Source organism: Plectropomus leopardus, chromosome 5 (assembly GCF_026936395.1).
Source record: "Plectropomus leopardus strain MGB_pleo_1.0 chromosome 5, ASM2693639v1, whole genome shotgun sequence".
NCBI classification, from domain to species: domain Eukaryota; kingdom Metazoa; phylum Chordata; class Actinopteri; order Perciformes; family Serranidae; genus Plectropomus; species Plectropomus leopardus.
In genome coordinates, this window is record NC_142180.1 from 32,311,211 (window position 1) to 32,339,103 (window position 27,893).

At 39.8% G+C, this 27,893-nt stretch overlaps 1 protein-coding gene across 2 annotated transcripts; it reads right to left on the minus strand.

The window, feature by feature from the left end:
• Window positions 1–13: 13 nt before the first annotated feature.
• kita (KIT proto-oncogene, receptor tyrosine kinase a) lies at window positions 14–27,880 on the minus strand. 2 transcript variants are annotated; one of them, XM_042483217.2, is made up of 21 exons: window positions 27,563–27,880; window positions 23,460–23,714; window positions 20,699–20,983; window positions 20,475–20,614; window positions 19,785–19,977; window positions 18,256–18,442; window positions 16,215–16,330; window positions 15,823–15,937; window positions 13,072–13,256; window positions 10,562–10,668; window positions 10,300–10,426; window positions 9,633–9,737; window positions 9,185–9,295; window positions 7,708–7,849; window positions 7,447–7,541; window positions 7,203–7,333; window positions 6,742–6,864; window positions 4,785–4,896; window positions 4,590–4,689; window positions 4,139–4,244; window positions 14–3,137 (listed from the first exon to the last, which is right to left on the minus strand). In XM_042483217.2, exons 1-21 carry the CDS (start codon window positions 27,615–27,617, stop codon window positions 2,955–2,957), a joined length of 2,973 nt encoding a protein of 990 aa, XP_042339151.1. In that variant the 5' UTR covers window positions 27,618–27,880; the 3' UTR covers window positions 14–2,954. The 2 variants fall into 2 exon arrangements, with proteins under 2 accessions (XP_042339151.1, XP_042339159.1); XM_042483225.2 differs by having other exon boundaries at window positions 19,785–19,956; window positions 27,563–27,879.
• Between the last annotated feature and the right edge of the window lie 13 nt (window positions 27,881–27,893).

Sequence of the window (27,893 nt, forward strand, 5' to 3'; positions counted from 1 at the left end):
AGACCCAAAAAAGTTTCATAGGGAATTCAATATACACAATTTTATTTACATTGACACATGTATCAGCAACACATCAAATTTACACAGTAACACTAAAGCCTCAGGTTTAATAAATATGTAGCAAAATGCAGGAAAAACTCTTAGGGGATCAATGAAATAATGAAAAATATCTCTATTACTCTGAAACATTTCCTTCCTGGCTGTTAAATTCAGTAATATAATTTTCCTACTGATCAGATATGACCACTGGGAGCAGTTTAGTCTGTTTAAATGAGCCAGTTACCAAGTGAGTTGGCATAACTGGCGAAATCAGCCAAAATTAAAACATTAGCCAAAGTGAATTTCCTCCGTTTAAGTTACCATGGTGACAGAAACACACGCAGTGTTTTGTTGTGTTTTTCCAGTTAAACCCCCAGTTTGAAATCTGTGCACACATAAGAAAATACAGCATAATAAAACTCTGCATCAGTGTACCACATCTTCATTGAGATAAACATCTTCAAAAGCATTGATATAACTTTACAATATATACGCACATTTATATTTACAAAAAGACAGAGCAGTAAGACGGTGGGGTTTTTATAGTCTAAATGAATATTTAGTAGTGGCACCTCTTGACAGTGATTCTTTTAAATCTGCAGTCACACAGTCATGCACACAAGTACACGTGATGCTCTCTCTCTCTCACACAGTTACACACACACACACACGTTAACACACACACAAACAGGACACTTTCCTGGTGCTCTTCACAACAACATCCACCTGTGAGAAGAGGGGAATCATCATGGTCTGGACTGATACAGACTACTGGCTGACAGGAGCTGAAAGTCCCACTTGTGCTGGAGGAAACAGCTGGATACAAAGAAGAGAAGAACTGCCGGGAAACCAGCTACTGGTCCGAGAACAATGAGATGACCAACACGCTGAGATTGAACGCTGTATCCAGCGAACTCTTCAGGCTCATCACCTCAAGGAATATTGCAGTCCACTTAATGGCATTTCACATGAGCATCGCCCTGACATTGTCCATAATATATACTGTACAATAAGATCTACAGCACAGCATGAGCAAAAACCAATTACCTCTCAGCCAAAACAGAAAGGTTCCCGTTTCCTGGTCCTTCATGAGGGGGAAGACGGAGAAAAGCAGAGAAAACACCTCAGAAATGGCAGTACCTGTCTCATGCTTGTAAACAAAGATTATACACTGGATGTAACTGGAGAGGCAAACCATATAAAGCTGAACACTTTTTTACACTTTTACAAGAGACCTCTCCAGCAGTCCAGCTGTCATAACTATACACCCACATTACATGCTTAAGTAACAAAGTCAAGGTGAACGCGAAGAGTTACAGGCTTCTCAGAGTGTCCTCTTTGTCACGTTTAATTTCCAGCCCAGTCACCAGAAGAAAATGTTGGCATTGTAGGTTTTTGCAAATCACACGTTACATTAGTGCATTTTATAGGTTTCATATCAACATTTATAAAGTGATGTAGTTCTGATTACATGTACATGAGCTGACTATGTCACTTTTTTAGCAAGACTTTGCAGTTTTCGGCTGCAATTGTGCCACCAAATTTAGTTTTCTAGTGAAATATCAGCTGCGTTTGAGGCAATTGAGTAACCAAAACTGGGACCAGTGGGACTTCCAGCTGTGATTGAGCTGCATTTTCAAGTCTATTGTGCAACAAAAACCTAGTGATTTTTAGCCAGACAGCAACACTTCCTGCCATAATTGTCACACAAAAGTCAAAACATGATCTTTTCCTAACTGTATTCAAGTGGGTTTTTTTTGCACTTTTGCATAAGCAGAAATTAATCATAGCTTTGCTGAAAGTTACAGAAACATTAACTTTCAGCATATCTGCTACATAAAAACACAAAGGTTACATATTGGTGGTTTGCAGAAAAGTACAGTGCCAAAGTTTCTTCTGGCAAATGGGTTAACTTCCCAGCTCATTGTACAGCAATGACTAATATCATTACCTACAGATATGTACACATATACAGTCACAAAGCACATATATGAAAAGCTAGCGTACCATGTTCATATCTCAGAAGATGACTGCGTGTGTGAAGCAATTGTGGGCTGATCTATGTTATGTGTTTACAGATCCAGTGAAGAGTTTGCTTTCTAGATGGTGACATCCAACATAAAAGGAGCAGAAATGTATCTCCTAATTGACTTGAAGCACTTATGGACTCTAAGCATGACTGACCATGCTGTCTAATAGCTTATATACCAGTGTCTCGATATCTATATTTAAATTGGCCCCCAGAAAAGTGTCTCCTTCATATCAATATAGATGTGAAAAGTTGGAAATAATACTGACTATAAAAGAGTAAAAAAAAGAAAAGAAAGCTGCATTATGTGGTGTTTGTAATGATGTGAAGTTCAAGTGCCTCAAATGCTTTTCCTCTGACAGTTGCAGCAGCCAACCAAAATAAAATGCTACATAAATATCCACGACAGAAAAACAACAAAGAATAACAAAACACAAAAAAAATGTAAAAAGAAAAAATAAACTCCAATTATTAGAAAGAAATAAAACGACCTTTATGAAATGGTTAGGAAAAATGTAACTGAAAAAACAACAAAAAACCCCACAAAATAACAAGACAGATAACAGTGTGATAATGAACGTAATGACAGTTTTAGGGGAACAGTTGATGTCCCTCCACCCTCACCGGTGCCTTTACAGTTCTTTGCTATGACTATGGGGACATTAGTCCAACTGTCCTCCCTGTAATCTGCAGGCAAGTATTGTTATGATAATGATAAAAGCCATTTGTCCTTTGTTGTTTCTGGTAAAAGATGGCAATTACCATTCCTCTGCAACACGTGAAAACAAATGCTGCTGGTACTGGGTGAGTGGGTGTAGTGGTTGGATGGTTTGTGGCAGAATATCAGAGGCACTTTATGAGGCAGCCAGACAGGTTGGGTGGGTCCTTACACCCGTTGGGCTCTGAGGGTTGTCCCCTCCAGGAAGACCTCGTGCTGGACCAGTAAGGGCTGGGTCGGAGTACTGTTGTTGCCAGTTGAGTTGAGACACTGAAGTGCAGCATTTTGAGAACTGGGCTCCTCCCTGCCTCTGGGCGTCACAGGAAGCCTGGAGCTAAAGTTCAGATAAATCTGCAGATATGTAAGGAATAGTGGAGGGAAAGGAGGGAGAGCGAACTTAGTTTGATATTTAATATTGATTCAGTTTTGCATTTGCAAACATCTCAGTGAAATGTCAGTTTTTATCTTATCTGCACATTTTGTTTCTTCTGTCACTTTATTTCAAAATGCAGATACACTAAAAGAATAGTTTGACATTTTGGGAAAAACTCTTGTCAAGAGTTGTATGAGCTGAATACCACTGTCACACATCTTCTTTAATCAGTGTTGGGCATGAAAAAGTGCATAAAAATACCTGAAAATAGTGAAATAGGCAAAAACAAACAAGGAAAATGACCTAGAAAGCATATATATATATATATATATATATATATATATATATATATTTTACATATTTTGTTATATTTTCTTCTTTTGTATAATGTCAGTTATGGAATTTTCTGGACATTTTCCCTATTGTTTGGGGACAGTTTTCTATTAATCATCTCCTATTTTTTAAAACTAATTATTAAGTAATTTTCTTGTCACCTTTTACTAATTTTTATGCAAATTTGTTGCTTGCCAAGTTGGTCATTGCCTTTTCTGGTAGGTTTTTAGAACACTGCAGACTGGCACATTGCATGTGGTTGCAACTTATTTGTAGTGAATCTTTGGTCGGACCGGACAGTCATGAAAAAAAGTCAGTCATGTAGTCATGTAGCAAGATAAAATCAGACCAGCTGTGAATTCTTACACATTTGCTCATGCTGTGAGAGGCCCCTGACCTTAAGCTGAATTATGTGTGAACCCTTAGGAGGTTAAAAACAGCTTTTACCACGAGAAGCGATGCAACATTCTTAGAAACACACACCGAGTGTGTTAGCAGTTTGTATGAAAAAAAATAACTTGGAGTTGCTTCCTTCACAAACTCCTAATCCTGCTGAACCACCCATTAAGTCATCTTGATTTTATTATTTTTAAGAATTTGAGCCATTTATAGTGAAAGTGAACAACATCAAAGTGGTGCAACCTACATGCTTAGTGGCATCTGACAGCTGTTGTTCGATCCTTTCCACGACCTTCCTGAAGGGGGGTCTGTTGAAGGGGTCAGGATCCCAGCACGACCTCATAATCTGATACCTGCAGCGCAGCATGGAAACACACAAACACTTTTATTTCTCTGCAGTTATTACATCCCCTTTTCTTTTTTGGTGTGTATATTGTTTTCTGTTCTCTGTTCCACATAAGAGTTTTAGTTACGCTTGTGAAAAGCCAAATGCAACAGGATGAGAGCTGACTGCTATTCACATCCCCCCGCATACTGCATTCTTTTATAGTTTACCACCTCCACCTACCACTTCACAGCATCTCTCTCCTATGATCTTTTTACGCATACTTGTATTTCACCTCAGCACCTTTTATGCACACACACACACACACACACACACACACACACACACATATTTCAATCCAGCAATAACTCACATTTCACTGGGTGCAAACTCTGGAGCATCCATTCTGTATCCTTCTTTTATCAGTTTGTAGAACTTGGCATCCACCGGCATACCAGGATATGGACTGTTTCCTACATTTATTGGAGAAATTCAGTAACATTACGTTCCTTTAAAAACACAAGAACAGCCAAACAAACACACACACATAATGGATGGATAGACTTACCCAGTGAGAAAATTTCCCAAAGCAAGATGCCATACGACCACACGTCACTCTCAAATGTGTAGACACACTCAAAGATACTTTCTGGAGACATCCATTTCACTGGCAGACGAGCCTGAGAGAAAAACACTCAGTCAGTTGGTGGAAAGACTTTTGAAGTTGAAACCTTTTTCCCCAGTTATGTTTTCCTTGTTTCATTTTTTTGTTTACTTTGGTTGGGGTAAAAAAATGTTTGTTACTGAGCACTGCTAAAAGAGCAGACTGTACAAAATGCCAGGTGTACACACAATGTTTGCCTGAGGATGATTAAAATCAAAAACCCCAAACAAAACAGCCCATCTGCAATGCCCGTACCTGACATTTGTGGAAAAAATGCAAAGATGTGCAGGAAAAGTTCATCAGCTGTCATTTAGAAATACTACTTGGTTGCCAGGAGCCACAGTAAATCTAATATTTTAACAAACAGTTTTATGAGGTTAAACGATGTGTCAAACATTGGTGTCAATACTTCATAAATGTACGTGTTTATGTCTATTTTTTTAATTATATATTAACAAATGTGCGTCAAAGTTGATGTATGTCAAACGGACCTCATTAAACTAACATCATAGGAATAATGGTTTATTTTGTTGTTTTTAACTAATTTTTCAGTTTACATTGTTGGTAAACACTTAGTGTTATGCCAGATGTGTTAATCCTGTTCCATATTATCTCATTCACGCCTCGTTAGAAAGCTAACATTAGCTTTGTTGGTCAACGACTTACACAAGAGTTACACCTGGCAACAGTAGGTGTAAGTATTTAGTTACAACTTAATCTTATCTATAAAAGAACTAGTTTGTGTGGTGCAACCTGTTTCATTATGTAAATGTTCACATTGTAAACACTTATGTTACAACTAGGTTATATTTGTATTGACAAATACCTGCAGAATCCAGGGCACTTGCTAAAAGTTTCCTAGAAGTAGTTAATTAAACAACAGTATTTACAGTTTGGTCTCGAAAATGTGTTGGAAATTCATTCAAAAGCTTAACAGCTTTCTAGTGAACTGGAATAGCCCCCGAGGAAGAAGTTTACTCATACAGAAGCTCTGACAAGTGAAGACATGTTGGACTGAAAAGCCTATCTTATGGGGCACTCAACATTTTGATGGTTGTAGCTTAACAGAAATGAGGTGCTTTCATTTATAAAAAAAAGTGTTGCTCAACACTTTTCTTTCATGTCGCCCACCTTGAGAATTTTTTTTTTTTTTGATACTGTCAAATTTTATCGCGCGATGTTATTGGGTAATCACGATATGAGCAACATACAAGGCTGGTGTTGTGTCAAAGACTGTGTCCCTATCGATATGTATCCCTTACTTAAAATTAAACTTTATCCCTAACCATGAACCTGAACACTATTAAAAACCGGAACAGACTTTGATGCAATACCAGATATGGTTGACCAATTGGCAGACATCCGAAAATACCAAAAGTGCAGTGCATAAATTCACATTTGTTGGACCAAAACACCCTGTAGCTTCTATATTTGGTACAATGTATGCATTGACCACTTCATTTTTAATGCTCATGTTGTCATCTCAAGAGATGTAAGTTTAAAATCTCTTCATCTCTCATCAACACACTAATTTCATCAAATCCCTCCATAATCAAAATGCAAAAGTATAGAAAGTAGCACAAATATGGTTGCTGATAAATGAGCCTATCGGGACAATAAAATGTAGGATGTAGGAAAAAAAACGTTCCTTGGCTCTTTAATTGCTGTTGAGGGACACGCCCCAAAAGTGTCGAGTGATTTATCATAATTCAGACTTAAGCAGACAGTTTTACACCAGTAAACAGAGGCAGAGTTTGATTCAAGACGAATATAGCATGTTGATGGAAGACATTCCTGATGGCCACCGCAGGATGTTCCCTTCATCTGCTCTCAAATTCCCAAGTGTCAAGTGCGGACTTACATTGCCTTTGACCACGTAGTTGGTGTCTGTGTTGATGTCTCGGGCCAGGCCAAAATCACAGATCTTTGCCACTCTTCCTTGAGTCAGGAGGATATTTCTGGCAGCCAGATCTCTGTGGATACACTGAAAAACAAATGCACCACTACCTTTAATATCTAACGAATCATGTCAATACATGACCAATCAATAAAATAACATCAGGAAATACTCTTTCTGATGCAGTTTGGTGATGAATTTCCACACTTGAATCTGTAACACGTAACCACTGACATTGATACATGAGCTCACTGGCAACAGTATCTTGTCTCCGCAGCTAATAAATCTTTCAACAGCATGCTCCAACATGCGTTTTTAGATCCGTTTACTAGCTGTGGAAACAGGATCCATGCTCTGTCAGATCTTATACATAGAAATTCAAATAAGAACTGTTTTGAAAATCAAGTATGTTATTCCATGCTCACATTTTTGGAGGCTAAGAACTCCATGCCTTTGGCCACTTGATGTGAGAAGCTGAGGAGGTCTTCGGTATCAAGAGACAGACCGTCCTCGTCAAACAATTCACTCTCTGCATCTGCTTCAATATATGAGCCACCTGAGAAGACAAAACAGGATGGAGATTATTTTTCTGAAATGGTACGAGTCTTACTTCAGCTGCTTCTCTGTATTTTAAGACTGAGAGATTTGATGAATGGCTGGCTTGCTTGCCTTTGCGTATCGAGCGTCTCTTCTCGGAGGATGAGCTGAACGGCAGGTTGCCAGCAGCAGAAGGCCTCATGGTCATGTAGCCGTTCAAGCTGTCACTGTGAAGAGGAAAGGAGCAGTCTGGTCTCAGCTGAGCACAGCCACACAAAGGCACGCTGCTGTCCAAATACCCTCCTCCTACGCACGTTCTGGATAGTAAATACTAGTACTCTTTTCTCTTACACACACAAGATACCACTCTTTAAACACAAAAAAGAACCTGACCCAGTGGCGTCTCTCTGCGGCATGACGTTGCGGTAGTAACAGTCCTCTTCAAGCTTATAGCAGATGAAGGATTCCCTTTTTCTGCGGAGAAAGTTGAGGAGGTCCCCGAAGCAGCAGTACTCTGTGATCACCAGTGTTGGGCCTGCAGACAAAGAAATGCACCTCATGATAGTGATCTTTACATGACTCATAGCTTCTGTAAAAAGCTGAGTCAGTTGGTGTTCTACAGTGACAGCAAACAAAATTAATCTCCTCTGTCAATAATGTTTGGAGTTTATAGTTTCACTTCACAGTCTTTAAGGGGCTGTATGCAAATTTCAGAGTGTGAGTTGTCTGGAAATGGTTCTCAACATGAAGGTGGCTCAGCAGCTACTGGTGCTAACTCCATAAAAAGTGCTGACAGAGCTAATGGTGCTAACCAGGGTTCATGGACAAAATTTCTACACTTTTCCACAACTTTTCGTACCCATAATTTATTTTTTCTTGCCCCATTTGCCTGGCATTTTTTAAAACACAGCAGACTCAAACTCTGTTCAATCATAATTTTGAGAGAGTGGGCTCACATGAAGGAAGTGAATGAAGAAATGTACATGTTGATAGAAATAAATATCGTCACACACTGACGCATATTAGAGCTAAATTACGCTGTCAGCTGCAGCAGATTTGCTGTAAAGTTACATTTCATGAAAGTTATCTGTGGAAGATGGTTTCATTACACGCAACAAAATCCATGACCTTTTTTAAAACTTTGCATTATTTTTTTCAAATTCCAAGACTTTCCCAGGCCTGGAGAATGTGACTGGGGAAAAACCATGACATTTCGAGGTATTCCATGAGCGCTGGAACCCTGGGAGGAACCAAATAGCCATCCCGATATCAATGATGACCGCTGTTACAACAGCTGAGCACAGTACAAAGCGGCGGCAATAAGCTAGAAAGTGGAATTAGTGTTGTCATACACTATTTGCAGATATACGAGTAATGCACCAAAATTTGTAACACATGTAAAGCCGGTAATTTGTGTATATTCCACGTTATTGGGAACGTTGCTATCATGAGACCAATGTGCCAATATGTACCAATGCCAAAACTGTTCCTTTTCCTAAACCTAACCTACATACCTTTATGCTAAGAATGTAATTTTACATGACATAGCTAGTCTGACAATGCCATTCATGGTGCTCTAATTCGTTAGATAACACAAATCATTGAACGTGCATTTTTGGAACATATATGCATGAGGATACACTGGTGAGATATGTACATGCACTAACATGAAAGACCAGCTTACCACAACAAACCACAGAGAAGCTCAGATTCAACACACACAGAAATAGCATGACTTCATTCTCTGTGCAGGACACTATTTCTCCACTTTATCTTGAAATTACAAATAGCTGTTTGCTGCTATAATAATGCTCTGAATGTCACATACAGAACCTTGAAATGATAATACAGGACAACATGGCTGCCGTACCTCCAACAGTGCAGGCTCCCAGCAAGTTGACAATATTCATGTGATTTCCCAAGTAACTGAGGACTTTCAGCTCTGACATCAGGGCCTCTTTCTCCGTGGCATGAGCGCTTGCTATGGGGAATTCAAATTTTAAGATAGAGCATAATCAGTAAACAACTCAACTGTGCTGTGATATCTTGATCTGGTATTTTCAGGATTGAAAAAACAAAATGGGTGGTGCTGGAGGCAAAATAAAATAAAAAGGTGCAAATTAAATATTTTTGATTTGGCAGCCCTGGGCAAGCCAATAAAAAGACACATAATTGCTACCTGTCTCTTAACACCTTCACAGTCATTCACTCATCAGTCTTTAAAACTTTAAAATTAACCATTCACAGTTGTTACAGAGTCCCAAATAGAGACGCTGTGCTCGTCCCACTTCATTTGCATGTGTGTTGACAGTGCTTACATTTCAGCATTTTCACAGCCACCGTCATGACTGAATCTGCTTTGGAGAGTCCATATGCAGTGGCTTCCACCACTTTCCCAAATGCACCAGATCCCAGTGTCTTCCCTGAAGACAAGAAGACAGAGACAAAACTGTTATTCCCCATCCTGTTCCCCTCCCACAAACTGGCCCCATGCCAGCGTTCCTAGGACAACACCAGTTTGAGCCCCTGGGCTGTGTACGTAGGCACCAGGACACGCAGGATCCTGTTTAAGGAGGTTTGTCAAAAACAACACCCAGAATATGTCAACAATCATGCTTGCAGTGAGGGAGTAGGGTTACATCATCAATGGGCTGTGAAACTGGTTAGTGACCACAGACATGGCTAAAACCTTAATGCTGTGACCATACACACAAAAAAACAGAGTGTTTGTCAACCAGCATGAAGTAGCCTGAGGGGGGCAGTGGTGATGTCATGCCGACTGCACTGTTAGGCTTTATTATTGAGACTGTTACTGACACAAACCCTCGCTAATCTCCACATCTCTGTTTCGTGGATGACTTACACCCCAGACATGAAAACCAGGACGTACACTTCGGTGTCAGATATGACAGATTAATGTAATTAGGAGGCCTAACTGCAGCATAAACCACAGATGATTGTGATAAAGGAGTGCAGGGTGCTCACCAAAGCGCAAGTTGTTTCGTGGAAACTCCCACTGGTGATCGTACGGCAGCTGGGTGGGGTCAATGTAAACATAGTTATTTCCATGGATTCCTTCGATGACTTTCCACTGAATCTGGTATTTAGGTTTCTGGCATGAACACAGACAAAAGCAACATCAATTACAATTTAAGTCATGCGGTTAAAACATGCTTTTGATTGAGTCTTGTTGTAAAAGTTAATGGAAGAGGGTGTGCCATGTGAGAAAAGTGCAGAGCTGTCTTACCTGCATGTACTTGTAGAACAGCACGATAAGTACGAGACAGAGGATGCCTGCTGCTGATACGGCGCCAATTAGCAGAGGGGTGAACAGATCATGGGGAACGGTTCTCTCTAAAGGGAGACACAAATGATCATTTTAGATACAAGAGAAGCAGGCTGTTATCATGCAGAATGTAGAATGTATATCTATGAAAACTAAAGCATCGCAATTCATATATAACCTATGTAATCGGAGAGGCTGTGCTCACGTGACCACTGCACTGACAACAGTAAGGAACAAAGCAGTATAAAGAGAAAGAAGAAGAAGAAAGAAAGAGAAGTCTGTGCAAGTTGTTGGACTGGTCAGACAAACACAGTACTTTTGCCCAGGAGACCTGTGTTTGGAACTGTGTGACAAACTTTAAGTTGTTTTGGGGTGCATTGTCACCACATTTTTTACCCCCTTAACTTATCCTATGTAACTTCACATAAAGTACGCAGTAGGAAAAAAACAAGCCATGTTTCTTTTCCTACCTAACCTACATAAATTTACTTTCCTAAACATAACCTACACAACTTTACCTCACGTACATAACAAGTCCAAGCATATTTCTTTTCATTAACCTATATAACTTTGCTGGCCCTAAAACTCTTAAACCTAGTTTAAGAGTTCTTTCAAGATATGTCGTCACCATGTTTCTTTTCTTAAACGTGAACAACTTAACTTTACTTTCCTTAACCTAAAGATGCCTATCCATGTTTCTTCACATTTCTACTTACACATTAGGTACATAACTTTACGTTATGTGTGTAACGCCATTTATGGGGTAATGTTGTATGAGGATACGTTGAGAGCAGAGGCTATAGAGTCAGTGATTGACTCTTTCGATGGTTTACCATGTTTACACTCTAAATGACATTGCAAAGGGGCATTAAGGTAACCCAGAGAGGGCTAAGTCACAGTGAAGCTCACTTTAGTCAAATCACAGTGTACTAATCCAATTATATGTGTAAACATACACCAGTGTTCTTTGCTTGTTTCCTTTTTTTGTTTGCAAAATCTGCATTTTATTTTGTACTAACTGCTTGAAATCTGTTTTGATCATATAGTGTTTTACTGTATTTCTGTTGCTTTTACATCTGTAGTTGTGAGTAATTATATGTAATCAGTGTTCTATTCCTTTGTGTCTGGCTGTTTGTGGTGCCTCATTGTTTTGCTCCTCTGTACAGTGGGGTGTAATAAGCTCTTTAGAGATAAGAAGCTTTCTCTCCACTTCAAATCTGAGAATGCAGAGTCTGCAGGAACTAATCCGCTGTAAACCTGTCAGTGGTTTCTAAAGCTCTGTGTATTCTGTGCCGCAGCTCACTGACACCTCCAAGCCTCCCACAGCCCCAGAACGCCCAGCACCGCCAGGACTCCCACTGCGCTCCACACTCTCAGCGCCTCCGCCTGGTCTGCTGTTACTCTGTGAAGCACAAAAATCTTGGGCACACGCTCCCAAAGGCCTGTCCTGCCTGGCCATAAACACTCTCCTCCCTCATAATGCTCGCCCACATACCCGCTGTAGCCACAGTTAGCCCCCTGTGTCCTGCCTATGCCCGGGTCTCCAGGCTCAGGCAGGGACAACTTTGCTGTACTTTCAGTTCCTGCGGTCACACCACTTTGAGAACATTGTGCAGCAGATGGGGAAGTCGTTATAACAGAGCGGATTTGGAGTCATAAAGTAAACAATGGACTTAAGCTTATTCCTATCTGTATGTGACATCTTATCATGGCCAATCATGTTTTAGGTGTCTCCACTTTCTTATGTTTACCTAACAGATTACAGGCGACCAACCTCTGTTTGTAAGACCACAATTATGGGTTAATCCTTTCCAAAATCATGCTTGTAGTAAATATTTTGGGTTGCAGATTAAACCCCATGTGGAGTTTCAGAACGGCTGCGATAACTTTGTTTTCTAGTGCACAGGGCACAGAGTCAAACTTTTTAACGTCACAGAGGTTACTCCAATAATGAAATTAACTGGTGTAGAAAGATTTGCATCCTGAAAAGAGGAGATTTTCATGTCTATATGTCCTCACTTGTGGTGTTGACTCTGTTGTGCTTAATTCTAATCTGAAGGTGAAGACATGTCATATGAGGATTACATCAAATCAGCAACAAAACATGAGACTAACAGGCGCCCCCATATCACGTGGCCTACCAAGATGGCTACAAAGCATCACAAAACAACCAAAAAATCACAAAATTACTTCAAAGAGACACAAAACAACTTGAAAGAGACACAAAGCGACTATAGACAACAAAAAAAACCCTAAATAAACATGGGCAAAACAACCAAAAACAGACACAAAATGACTACATGGGGAAAGATATATGCAAAGAGATGCAAAACCGCCACACCACAAAGTCAGAGGTGATGGGGCCTTTTGCATATCTATGCCCAGGGGCCCATTGTTTTATAATCCAGCCATGCATGGACTGCATCCACCTTTATTTAAAATATGCATTCATATACATGATATCAACTCACCGCTGATAGAAAATAGTGTGTAGGCCTGCTCTCCTTCTACCGTGGCCACACATTCCAGAGTACTGAATCGACCCCTGCTCACATTCACCCGACTCTCCACCTCCGTCTTCCCAAACATTGGACTGAAGAGGGTGACGGTGATGACATTGCTCTCTTCCTGGGTGGCATTCACCTGTTGGGAGCACCTGGGGGCAAAAGATTATATGTGGTTGACATGGGAGTGAGGGGATCACGGATCAGTTCATCAATAATGTCACTTGGGCATGTCTCCCCTAAGACTCACGAAACCAATAATGTATGTCTTCCAAACAGTTGTGTGATGTAAAACTTAGGTGAAATACCCTGGGTTCAAAAGTTCACAGAACAAAAAAAAAAAAAAAAGCCGCTGCTATCTGAGTGCCCTAATGGTCATACACTCAATCACGTCACTTTCTTTCTGTACATACATTTGCGTGCCAGTATGTAATTAGTATTAAGTGGATTTGAGTATAATTAAAAAATTACTGGATAATATTTGGATAAGCACTTATGATTCACTGCCTGTGTTGCCTGGGATTGGTGTCGCTATAGCTACCGGATGCTCCTCCTTCAACACACTTTATGTTTGACACGAGATGAGACATGTCCAGTTGTATCCAGGCAGACGTGCCCAGCCCCCGCCAATCACAAGTCAACTATTTCCAATCCCCTGTCACATGAGGGCCGTCTTATGTCTGTCAACCAATCACAAGTCAGCCCACGTCAAATCCAACAATCCTACTTTATTCCACCGTCATCATTAGTCCTGACACTGTCCAACATGTCTTTAGTGTGACCTTTAGGACCCTTGACATGCACGTCATGTGAGTTTTTGAAACAAATGGGAAACAACAACAAAGATCTAATTGAATGGGTGGATGCCTTATTATGAATGGGTGTTGCCAATCATCTGAGTAGTCATCAGTTTCACCTTGTATCTGCCGTTGAACACACAGGCATGAATGAGTCATTACCATGGAAAAGGCAGCGACACAAACAAAGATCTAATAATTGGACTGATTTAGGATTGTATATTTATTAACATATGATGCTTTGGATTTTGGTTATGCAGTTTTTCTTTTGTTTAATCCGTTAAATGACCACTGTCCCTCATAAAAGTCAGGCTCTGGCTCTAAAGTTTAGTACACTTATTAATAATGCCAGCATATTTTGTCTTTGGTATTATTATTTTTCTTCCTCTTATTTTTTTCTCTGATAAATTCAGGAAAATTCACCAATATGCATAAATGTAGATGAAGTTTGGAATTAAAAGACAGGACCATGTTTACTTTTTTTTTAATCCAGAAAAATAAAAGTTTTAATTATTTCACCATAATATTTAATAATCTATGCTAAGTATATAAATATGACAAAATAGGGGTGATTATGTAAAAGTGTAGATGAAGTTTGAGAAGACAGGACCATATCTACTGGTTTTTTTTTTTTTAAGCAAATGTTTTTTTTCACACCTTAAACAACTTAAGCATCAAGTATTTCTCAGTAATATTAAATATTCATCACTAAAGACAACAACAATCAGTGATTAAGATCAAAAGAAAGTTAGAGTGTGGTTGTTATTGGTCTGATTTGACAATGACCTGGCAGCCTAGGCAAATAACGCCACAACTGTCCCTAAATTCTCATTGGTGCAGGGACCTATGAAATGACATTTCCCAGCATAGCACCACCCATTGCAAAATGAAGGAAAATAACACCAATAAATATGCATACATCTTGATAAAGTTTATGATTGAAAAACTTGATTATGAAAAGTGCATTTCATGCGCAGAGCGATACGAGTGTGTTTAATATTAAAGCTGGCCCTGTCATGCCTCATTCTGTTGGTTAAGTTGTCTTTTTGGTTCTCCTTGTGTTTCATTGTTTTGTACTTCCTGTTTTATTTTGAAACTCACAGTCTCATTGGTCTCATTTCAGGTCCTGCACTTCCTGCTTCTGTCTTTCCCTCCTGTGTGATTACCTGCCCAGCCTTAATGTGTTGCACCTGTGTCTTAGTATATAGTCTCTGTGCTCCCTTCCTTCTGTGCCAGGTCTTCTTGATTTTCTGTCAGTGTCCTAGCCAAATTTTGTGAGCCTTTTTGAAAGTGAGACCTGTTTTCTGTTTTTTGCACTCTCCCCTTTGCCTGAAAATTTTGTACCTCTGCCTGAGCTTTGTTTGGATCGTCTGTGTAACGACCTATTTTTGGATATTATAGGACTGATAGTTAATTCTTCCCACACGGTGTCTGTGTCTGCATTTGGGTCCAAGCCTGTGGTGTCTGTGACAGGCCCTTGCGTATTAAGTATTTCTCTAAAATATTCAATATCAATTACTAAACAAGCAACAAACTGTGGTAAACTGTGGAAAAGAAAAAATTTATTTATTGGTTGTTGTTTTTTTAAGCCAAAAACTCATCAGGACTGTGAAGGTGTGGTTATTACTGGCCTGATTTGACTGACAATGACTTGCCAGCATGAGCAAATAAGCCAGAGGCTGTTGTTACAACATTCAAATTTCTGCAGGGATGTATGACATCACATTTCCCAGCATAGCCCCACCCACTGCAAACCAGTAAGAGAAGCACAAACAAAAACAAACACAAATCTCTTAAGTAAATCAAGCAAGGTTGTTTTAGCTATGGAAGAAAATTTGCATGGTTATGCAGCACTCAGTCACTGATAATAAGAGGCTGACTGGGGGGAAAAAGAGGTTTTTGGGTTCTTTAAAAATCTCACCTGGCATACGGCTGCTCACAGTAGAACCAGGTGATCTGTGGGGCAGGGAAACCCTCTGCCACACAGCGTACCTGTCCATCCACCGGGCCCTCATGAGACACAATCTCAGGTTTACCTAATCAACACAAGTTAATGTCAGAATATGTCAGGTAGGAGAAAAATGACAAGCTGGAGAGAATTTCGCATTCAAATGCATTGAACCTTAGTGAGGTGTGAAAGATTCCGGGTAAGGCGAGGTAAAGAGCAACACCTTGTTTCACATGAACAAAAAGGTCAAATCTACTCCCACGTGTCAGCTCCTCAAGATTAATGCAATGTGGAGTGATGGATTTCATTACGTGGCTTAAGGGAACAAATAACCTTTTAAAAAAATCAATCTAATCACAACTTACTGATCACAAAGATGGTGAATGTGTGGTTTACTGAAGCGTCACCGTTGGAGGCTTGAAAGGTGTAAACTCCGCCCTCTGACATTTTCAGTCGCACCAGCCTCAGCTCACTGCTGTACCTGAACATAAAGAAATCCCATTTTCAGCATGAATAAATCGTCAATGTTTTAGAATCATCAGCTAAGGTTTTTTTTTTTTTAAAGTTTTTTTCTTTTAAGTTTTTAATATGCAAAAACAGAAAAGAGAAGATACTCTTTCATCATGCCGCCCGAGGAAGAACTTTAAATGCTCAGATATTTGAATTTTAGATTATAACCAGTCTTGTGTTTGTCTTCTGCACTTTTATGCACATCAGCTCAATGACTGTATGCACATGCAAATCATTAATTGATTAAATAACTGTATGCAGCTTCCAGTTATTCTTAAGTCTACTTTAGACATCTCTTTTTCCCACGGTTGATAAATTGATTTACTGATGACTGATGTGGCCTTTTCTTTTGGTACATGCAGGCAGATACCCTTTAAAGGGACAATTCACTCCAAAAACAAAAATACTTATTTTTTCTCTTACCTTTAGTGCTATTTATCCATCTAGATTATTTTGCTGTGAGTCGCAGAGCACTGGAGATATTGGCCGTAGAGATGTCGGTCTACTCTTTAATGTATTGGAACTAGAGGGCACTCAGCTTGTTGTGCTAAAAAGTACATTTGAGAAACTCAACAGCAATGTCTCTTTCCAGAAATCATGACCCAGTTACTAAAGATAATCCACAGAGCCTTTTGTAGGCCAGGCATGTCCAAAGTTCAGCCTGGGGGCCAACTGTAGCCCTCAGACCAATTTTAATCAGCCCTCATCTTGACTTTTGAAAATATAATCTAGCCTGTCACACAGTATTTGTTTGTCAAGCATGATCACTTTTCATTTTTTCTGTTCACCTCACAACAGCAGGACTATAATACAGCTTGAAGACACACATCAATAGGATCTAATGTGTTTTCATAAACAAACAGTAAACAAGCAAACGACAGACATTTCCTGCTATGTAGCAGACATGGCCACAGCAAAGAAACATAAAATGGACAGTGAGGGCCGCTGCCTCCAGGAGCGGTGTAAAGTTGTACACATTTCACTGAAAGATGAAACTTTTGCATTTGTCTTGTTTGTTTGTGGGTTTTTTTTTTTCAATTACTTATTTTATGTGAAAAGCCACTGCCCCCTAGTATTTTTCTTTGTATAGTCCTGAAAAATCAAAAAAGTTCAGACACTGTTGCTGTAACTTCTCATTTTCAACCAAGTACATCCACCAAACATGTCATCATACAGAAGCAACAGCAGAGAGACTTGTGCTCGTGACGGGGCAAAATGTAAAAATGATTGGCGTCCCCCTCTGCTGAACTGTAATGTCAATCAGCTCAGTGGTGAAAGGTGAACTTGCAATAGATGCACGCCGCCATCTGCCATCAAGTTCCTTTATGTTCAAAAGACGGCACTGATATCTCAAACACTGTGCAACTCATGCCAAATCAGTCTAGACTGATAAATGATAATAAAACTAAAGGGGAAAAATATGTATTTTTGGAAAACCTTCCCTTTAACGTCATACAAAAACTGTGTTCCATTATGTAAAATTCACTGAAAAGAGATGCCTCCAGTAGAGGCTCAAAGGTCATGTCTTATCTTCCAATGTTGAAAGAAATCTTTGTAACAAACACCATGAAGCTTGAACTAAAATCCATTACACTGAGTATGCAGCCTTGGACAATATTATGTAATATTTTTTATCTGCAGCAGAGAGATAATACTGCAGATATTTCATGGTTTCTTTTTCTGTGGAAGACATTTATATTCTGAAAGTTGTTGTTTCACTAGAAACCCCGGAGCCTTAAAAGCTGTATTAGCTGTATTTTTCATGTAGCTGTTACATCAGCACCTCCGCTGGCCTGCTGTCAAACCGAAGGTGTGAAATTCCCCTGAAAGAGGGTAATGAACATTTCCATCTATGTGGTAAAAGTGGGGCATCTACAACAAGTGTTTGTGTCTCACCTGTATTCGTGGCTGTGTGTGGTGATGACATGGTCGGTTGTGTTCTTCAGCTCATGGCCCATGAAGCTCCAGGAGAAAGGGTGCGGCTTTGGATAAGCCTCCATGTCAACAGTTAGGGTCAAACTTTCGCCTGAACGGATATGAATGGTTTTGTTGCTTAGGGGTGCTAAGTTGATGAAACCTTTCTCTGAAAAATAAGGAAATGAGAAATTTTACTAAAAGGATTTGCAGAAGTAAAATTGATTCCAAATTTATTTGAGTCAAAATTATTTAGGTGGTCAGAGATTTACAGACAAGTCACAAACACATGCACATGAAGACCTCACAGTCCACAGATGAGGCACAATAACACATACCGTATGTATACGCAAAGCAACAGTTTGACATTTGGGAAATACAGGTTTGCAAAGATGAGAAGATCAGTAAGCTTAGAAACTGTAAGGCTCATCATGCACAAGGAGTTTTGTTTTTTTTAGTTTTTGTTTTTTTTTAGTCTTCGTTTTTTTTAGTCTTTGTTTTTTGTACTTATTAAGTAAAAGTGATAAAACATGTTAAAGCAGGAGTAGTCAATTTTATTTTGACATCAATGGGCAAAAATCCCATAATAATCTTTGAGCATATTATGATTTAGGTGGACTGAGAGAAAACTTGACCTCTGCAACTCTTCTTGCCTCTTGTTTCAGTCTTTAGAAAATCTAACCCATGGAGAGAGATGCTACTCCAGCATTGACATCAACTGCTTGCAAAGCAACCAAAGACGATTTTTTTCCAAAACATGAGGAAAAAGTCAATGAGCAACTTGGCAAGAAATGCCCCACAAATTGCAAGAAATTAGTAAAAGGTGACATAAAAATTACCAGAAAATTAGTTTTAAAAAAGAGGAACATTAAAGAATTTAATGGAAAATGTCCAGAAAACCGTATGTATAATTATTATAACCAAAAATTTAAAATGATGTTGCAGATAATAACAAATACTTTTTTTTTCTTTTTTTGTGTGTAATTTTTGGGGTCATTTTCTTTTTTTCAGTTTTTGTTTTTTTTACTATACTTTTTTTTCCCCCATACACTTAATTTCCTGCATTCTGGTGATATTTTTCATGCGCCACTTTGTACCTTTTCTGCATCACTTTATGGTTTTACTGGCTTTACTTTTGACAAATTAAAATTCTTGTGCTGATTTCATGATTTTATGGCGCACATTTTAAATACCGGGGGGACTTGTTCATTGCATCCCACCTGGAATCTAAATGTGGGGTGTGTTATCAATCTTCTCATCTAACTTTGCAAGAACGTAAAAGTGTATTTCTAAAATTTAAAAATTGGGATACTTAAAGCCGCTGTCAGTAATTTTGTGAGAGAAATTAAATATCAAGACATTCAACTCAAGAACGAATGATTAACAGACAACACTTTCTGCTCCAGATTTGTCCTCAATGACCAGTTAAATTTCCACAAATTCTCCGTTAAATGACTTTAAAAGTTAGCAATTGCAGCTTTAACCTGAAGCAAATCTCTTCATGTACTCACCATAAACTTTGAGCCACACTGACCGTGAGCTGACCCCTTTTTCATTCTCAGCTTTACAGTGGTACCTCCCGGCGTCTTCAGGTCTGACTGCCGCGATATGCAACGTGGCGCTGCGCACGTGAGTGAAGTTCTCTGTCAGGATGCGCGAAGCACTGTCAACCTCTGCTGGTTGCTGTGGATACCAGACGGCACCCTGTCAACGCCCAGAGATCTCTAGAGATTAACCCTGTCTGTGTGTCTATCCTCGCCAAGCACACAAATACTGACACAGACACACACAACCGCCTGCATGCACACACAAACACACACACACGATCACTGACACACGGCAGTCTACATGGTGCACACACAGCCAAGATCCTGAAGTTGAGACAGCATGAACTTTGACCCCTTTTACTCTCTTTCATGAGAACAACCACTGATACCAGGTCCATGTGGAGAAAGCCTCATTTTTTGTGGATTCAAAAGTCACTTTTCTCATGATTGTCACTGAAAACTTGAAGCCCGTGAATTGTGTTAATTATCAGTGTATAACATTTCTAAATGCACTTAAAATGTGATTTTCATCATAGATTTTAACACTGGTAGTGGGTATAAATCTCCAGGACAGCTGATAATCAGTGGTTGACTCTTAAATATTACAAGACAATGAGCAAAGCACACAGCCAAGAAAAGGCAGAAGGGTCTCACCGAGCCAGGCGGGGTGACCCACTCTAGCTTGATTTCTCCGTTGACATTAGTGGTGTTGCAGGTGAGCGAGAGACTCTCCCCCAAAGTGAGAATCACCCTGTTGGTTCCCTGCATCTCAATCACAGGAGGTGCAATGGGAACTGAAAGGGAAACAAATGAGTGAAATTTCAACCTGTGTGTGTCTGAGAGCCTTTGAAGCAACAAATGCATTTACACCACTGTACCTGGTTTTACTGTCAGGTAGTAATCATGTGATCTGACAAACTCTTCCCTGAGTCTTCCTGTGCACACATAGCAACCCTCGTAGGCCTTTTGTGTGTTGCTGATGACGATGCCTCGCTCCAGGCTCGCAGAAAAATGGAGACCAGAGGCCAAAGCTCTACCGGAACATGTTTCCAGGCGCAGGTTGTCCAGACTTGGATCAGTTGCCAGGCAGGGAATGGTTGCATTTTCTCCCACACGAGTAAGAATCTTGAACACCATTGATTTTCTGAAGGGATTGTCAGGATCTGCCAAAAAATGGAGGCGTCAGAGCTGCAAGTGGGGCTGCAAACTGAGTTGTTGAAGCTTTTGGTTTACTGACAGCTGATATTACAATGCTACACTGTTTAACATGCCCTATTTTCCCAAAACTATTTTGTTATTTTGACCTCTTGCCATATGATTACTAGGAATCCCTTGCTTCTGCGTTTATGGTGTAACAGGCCGTGTGTTTGGCTGGCTGGTAGCACACCATAACCTTGAAAATAAAATGGATGAAGGAGATTCATTTGTGGGAATGCTGTTTTTTTGCATGGACACTTTTCTTTTTTCACTTTAAGTTATGATCCTTCAGATTTTCATGTTTTGCTGTGGCGGGGTCTGCCATTTCCATACTGGATTAAAATACAATCATCCACATAAGGGATTCAAAAAATAGTGGGACTAACTCTCCACTCAGATGCCAATAAATCATTGCAAAAGAAAAGGATACAATGAGATGTAATAAATTGCCAGACAAACCTTAAATGGTGGAAAACAATGTGGGAAAACATAATGGAAATATGGCATTAATGGTTGTTTCATGTATCAGTTTAATGAATGTTACAGTCTACTCCTATGCAGATCTGATGTTTTTGTTTTTAGTCTCTCCAGTGGAGCAAAGGCTTCAGAGGACCTTCAAAAGTTCCCTGCAGAGTTTTTTTGACCTCTAGTACCCTGACGGAGCTGTTTTTCTAAGTGGTCCATGTTTTGTTTGTCTCATGCATGAGAACGCACTTGTGTGCAGATGCAGGTTGCGCAATGCACAATTCTGCAAATGGTTCCACATTATTCCACTGATCTACAGGTGGTAGCACCAAGAAACACAGCAACAAAGATTATGATGAAGAAAACATCAAGCTAGTAAACACTGATTTAAAAAATAAAGGGTTTAAAAATGCTTCAAAAATTAGCTTTGCAAATGTTTTATGAGTGCAGAAATGCATTTAACGTGTTGGTTAGACCTCAAGATGAGTAATCTGCAAACCATCTGTGTCGAATTTTTCACATTTCCACACAGATTTTTGTGCACTTTAGCAGATAAACAGATTCATTCATTCAATACTTTAATGCAGTATCAATGTAAATGATTGGAATTTGTTTCAGTGAGCTCCACGCAAACAAAAGAAACATTCACTCCAAATACATAACAAGGATAAAAACAAATATATCACGAGTGAAATCCAAACCACTGGGATGGAAATGCACTTACTGTCTAATTGTTTACTGTTCACTCAACCCAGTCTCGCCCCCAAATCGTCAAATACCGACACTTAGTCAGTAGCCCTAAACATTAGATGCTACCCTTTAGGAAGGGTAAGGAAGTAAACTTAAAAACAAAGTTTTTTCCGGACGTTCTAAGTTTCTTTGATTGTATGTAATAAGCAGAAACTGTGTATTTACTGTGAAAACAGAAATCTATTTTGAGAAGACACAATGCATGTAAAAAACCTAAATTGACACATCATCCCCTGCATCCAAAACCGATGCAGTAAGGATCATAATTTGACATGTAGGGCTTCTGACCAAGCGTCGGTATTCGACGATGAGGTAGCGAAAATGTGTTAGTTCGCTTTCTTTTACTATGTCAGAGCTGTATAAAGTTACAGCTGATGCAAATGTAACAGTTCCTATTGCTTTTGCTTTACATTAAAAGCACTGAATAGATGAAATATGGGGTGGTTTTTTACTTAGGTCACCAATCATTTATCAAAATGTGGCCAACAAAAAAACAGTAACAGTAATGTAACAGAACAACATGAGTTTTTGCAGAACAATGCAAGTTTGGTTGGCTGCACTGTAAACAGATACACCAGCTGCTCTACTGTTGTATTTCTGAAATGTTTCCAGAATTCTTTGACGTATCATAAAACCATGGGTGTCAACGCATCAACCAGAATTGAAATTGAATGAATCACAACTTTAAATCTAGTTATTGCAATAATTTTTTTTTTCAAATTTGCGGAATAAACAGGCACAAAGACTGATCTGCCAAAGTGATGACTTCTACCCTACGGATGCGAAGAGTTGCACAAGCTTGAATTTTCTAATCATGTTAATCCAATTCATATATCTACTAATAATGCTATATCTGAGCCTCTTATCTATAAAGTTGTTACTGCTTGTTGCCTCAGCAGTTGAAGCGGTGATTGTGAAGTGAATGATCAGCACATGATATAAGGCAGCCTGCAGCCATGGCAGTGGGCCAATGGTATGTGGAGTCACATCGCAGAGGAAATACAGTAAAACTCATCCATGCACTCGATAAACAGTTACACTATCTACTGTACCTGTCCGGAGCAAAGTTACAAACACCTTTCGCTGCGAGAACACCTACACACAGTGCTCCCTGTCACTGCTGACTTCCTCTGCTGAACTCACTCTAGATTTCAGTTGTCTCTCTTACGCAAACACCACATAATCTCATGTAAATACGCACAAAGACTGACAGTTACATTCAGCTACCTTTCACGTATACGTAGATGGAGGTTTGCTCCTTGGAGATCTCCTCCAGACAGATGAAGCGGCCCATGTGAACAGGCTGAGCCCTGGGGATGCGCAGTGTGGACATCCCAGCGCTCTTTTTCTCTCCCCGCACCTTCAGCCGGTCCTCCCGCTGCCACTGCATGGCCTTCTCACCCAGACAATGCAGCTCGAAAGGTGTGTTGAGCGGGATGACAAGGTGGGGGCCGGCGGGGGTGATGGTGGGCTTGGTGTTGCCTGTAAAGGAACACAGAGGGAAATCAGCAGCATGTCAAACATACCAAAGTCATAATGAGACAATTTGTGCAAAGTGATCTCATTTTCACCGGGGAAAACATCATGCATAATCATTGCCACATTGCGGATAGTTGGGTTCACTCAGAGGAACAGAGATAATAGTTTGAAACACCATGAAGTTGAGTTAAAAGTGAAATAATTTTCTCACCACTGTGAAGTCATGGTGTGTCAGCACCTATAACCCCATGGGACTCATATGCTTCAGAACAGCTTAAAGGTACAACACATGATCCAAAAGTAAACTGCAGGATCGTTCTGCCTCCAAACTCCAAACAAAAGACAGGATTTCTACTGGCTGTCATTTCCAAAATGATTGAGAGGTTTTCTGATGCACATCTTAAAAACATGACAACGCCTTCTTACCGTGCAGGTAAAAAATGGTATGTTAAAGCCGTGGTTCCCAACCAAGGCTTGTGACCCATTAAAACACAGTATAGGCCACTTGTGATCCCTCAGCAAGCCTCATTGTGGAGAGAAGCTGTGAGCAGTTCAGCCAAAATTTTGATCTAAGCAGTTAGTAATGCAGTATTTCACAACCGAAAATCGTGTTTAAAAAATCTTATGAAGCCTCACATTTATCCTGGAGCCTCTTGGGGAGATCAGAGTTTGGAACCATTGTGTTAAAGTTTTGTCTTCATCAGTGCTGTTTGTAAAAGTAGAAGTAACACAACTATAATCTTTCATCTGAAACTCCAACACAAAATATACGTGACTGTACTTGTACTTTGGATTGTTTAAAAAGTGACAGACTGAGCTTTTCCGTTCTGACTATGATGCAGGTAAAGAGGTTTGGAGTGACAGCAGGGATTGAACCATCAGCCTCTTGACATATCAGCAGATCTCTGTGATCACAGGGCCGTTTTTTACCTGCCACGGTCTAACCATTAAACTATGTAAGCAGTTTTCTCATGGGCCCCTAACCTCTGGGGGCCCCATGAGAAAGGACAAAACCAAGGCTGACAACATTTAGGCCATTCTTGCCAACAAATACTGACAAAACAAAACAAATCCCTCCATTGCACCTTTTGTGCATACACTTTGTGTTCTTTATACTCTGATTTCCATTTTTTATATTTTTATATTGCTTTTTTATATTTTAAATTTACTATTTTTATTTTTCCTTTATGTTATGTTGCACCAAAACACCAAGTCAAATTCCTTGTATGTGTAAATGTACTTGGCAGTAAAACCTGGAAAAAAAAGGAAAAATAATAACCAATAATAATTACCCACAGAGACGAGAGAAACTGACAGATTGTATAGAGCGAGTACGTAATTTACCTGCAAAACAGGCACTCCCATGATTCTGTGGTTACAAGAAAAAAAACATAAATCCCTTTGTCATTTAGATTGAAGTTAATTATAATTCATGAACAAGATAATGGCAAAAGTCAACGCAAACTGGGATAAGTATCCTCCCATGATATTCTCTGACAGTCTGCCAGCCCTGCAGCCCATCATTAAGTTCAATAAGCTCCATTTGAAAGTTAGTTTCAGAACAAGGTGTAATCCTTTTCATATTGCAACAGCCACATGTACTGTCTTGATGTGCCTGCATGTCAAATGTTTCAACCAGTTTGGAATTTACTGATTCATTACAAATTATTATTTTTTTCATAGTTTCTCAGCAGAAATCATAGGGAATCACATGACTGTACTTTAACTCTTAGCATGTAAAGAGATAATTGTTATAATAATCAATTAATGAAAAATTACATATATTTGATTAAAATAAGACTTAAACAACTTGTCTACAGTTTTCCAAACCAATGGCTGATTTAGGGCTTTGGCTCCTCTTAATATGTTCATGTTTTGCCCTTTTCTTGAACAGTTTTATGTTAATACTTCATTTAAACAGTGCTCCTTCTGCCTTTCTTTCTCATTTTATCATTGCACCAGACTTTGCACAACATTATTAGTTACTTTTCTTTATAAATGTGTGCTCTTCACCATATGGATGCCTGATACATCATGTCTTATTGCTTGTGTCACATCCTTTCTACATTTAGACATCTTACACATGAAGAAGAAGTCTCAGGCCAGTCTTAATGATACGAAATAGAACAAATGTGTGCGGCATGAGTTGCTTTCTATGCCAAATATTTAATCCACCTGCTGAAAACAGGTTGGGGCAGCAAGGCATGAGTAGTGTTACCAGAAAAAGCATCTTCATGGAGATACTTTTTCTATTGAAGCCACCTGTAGCAAACACTGCAAAAGTGTGGCCTGAAGCTTCCTCTGGTGCAGGAATGTGGGGGAAAAAGGTGCTGCAGATGAACACATTCCCTTCCATCCCTCCTTTGGTACAATAAATAAATAAATCCTAATTACTCTTCCATTCTCACAGTCTTTATCAGTGGCTATTTATAGATCTGCCATAACATGTAAAAAGGGTGTGGTGGCATGACAGATATTTATAGAATCACAGGACAGCAAGCAGAAATGTATCATTGTACAGAAATGGGTCTGTTTGTGGCTTCTGTGTTTGCAGAGCTTCTGCTTCTGTGCGTAAATATTTGGAAACTGTGGAGGGGATGTACAAGTTCTCCATTTAAAATATCGTTTAATTAGTTTAATAATATAAGTGTTGATTAAATCATAATGGAGCGTAAGAAAACGTGGTAAAAGTTAACTGCGTAAACAGGCTTAAAGCAAACTTCATGGCGTGCCTTATTGCATCACACGATAAAGTGTAAGCCCGTGCACACTGTGTCGAGATGTGGGGGTCATTCAAATTCCCAGATGATATCGACATGGACATCAACTGCCTCCCACGAGCGCATCGTATACTCTCAAGCTGCCCATCAGATGGAAATATATATGCGGGCAGAAATAGAGTCCACCTGGTGCCGAGAGGGGTTCGCAGACGCAGCGACAACACTACAACTACAACACTTTGCACTTCACAGCTTGTGTGTGCAGAGGATGCGCTTGTGTGTGCGGCTTCAGTCAAGTCTGAGAAAATCTCACACTCAGCTACCATGAATAAGTTTTTGTAAAAAAAACTTTAAATCTTGATGACGCTCATAAAACCAGTTTGCAAACCATTCAAATGTAACCTCCCAAACAAAAACAACAGACCGAGGCTAGTTTTGGGTAAAACGGCAATAAAGATGCAATAATGAATTTTATTGAGCGTGACTGCTGAAGCTAGCCTTTGGTGATGAAGCCAGGGCATAATAGTAACAATCTGTTTCGGAAAGCACAACAAAGTGTTTCCAAATTGCTTCGTTAAAGTCACACTTATACCCCAAAAGTGATATATTACATCAGCACGCGAACCAGCACTAGGCATTCCAGTCGATAGTTTGCATTGCTTCCTAGGAATTAGGAGTTGCCAAAAAATTTCCATAATGACGGTTATGCGCGAGGAGGACAACCGCATGAACCTGTCGCTGTTCATCGAGCGCAAAAAGTCTCCCTGCATCGCGTTCATTTGTAAAATTCCGCATCCTACTTCACCTGCACTATTTGATTACTTTTTTTGTTAATGGCGCCCTGTTCTCAGAATAAAACATTAATTATTAAAGTTGCGCGTTGGCATCCTGATCATCCGTATCCACTTTCCACATTGGGTTTCAGTGAGTTCAGATCTCGTTGCGGCGCTTCCCTGAACAAAGAAAAGTGCGCAGAATTGCATCATAAAAACGATGCGGAGAAATTCAGTTCACTATAATGTGGATTATCTTTGCCCAACTGGGCTGAAGGGAGATGAATACCTGCAGTCGACACCGTGCTGCACAAAGAAACCAGCAACAAGTTGCGTGCGTGAAGTGGAAATGTCTTACCTGGATGGAAGGTTAAATGTAGAAAGACAGACAGCAGTATCCAGTGGTATTCCATAGTGATTATTCCATGGGTCTAGCTGTGAAGGTGAGCCAGTGCCTCTGTGGTTAAGGTGTCTCTACTCTACTCGCTGAGCGCGTCGGACAGAGTTGTGGGAAGTTGACTGTGACAGAGGCGCACTTACAAGTCTTTAAAGGCACAGATGCTCGCTCGCAGCAGCAGCAGTCGTCGCCTGTGTGCAAACATGCTGTTCTCCCTGAGCGCGCCAGAGGGGACGATCACACACACACAGGGCCGAGCAGGTATCTCTGACTGACTGTGGCGTCAACAGCA

Bases quoted from the DNA above. Each gene is read 5' to 3' on its own strand.
- kita (XM_042483217.2), bottom strand. From the start codon at position 27,617: ATGGAATACCACTGGATACTGCTGTCTGTCTTTCTACATTTAACCTTC. The intron at 20,984-23,459 runs GTAGCTGAATGT...ATTTTTTGGCAG, and splicing joins CATCTACGTATACGTGAAAG to ATCCTGACAATCCCTTCAGA. The intron at 7,334-7,446 runs GCAAGCAAGCCA...TTGTCTTCTCAG, and splicing joins GAGACGCTCGATACGCAAAG to GTGGCTCATATATTGAAGCA.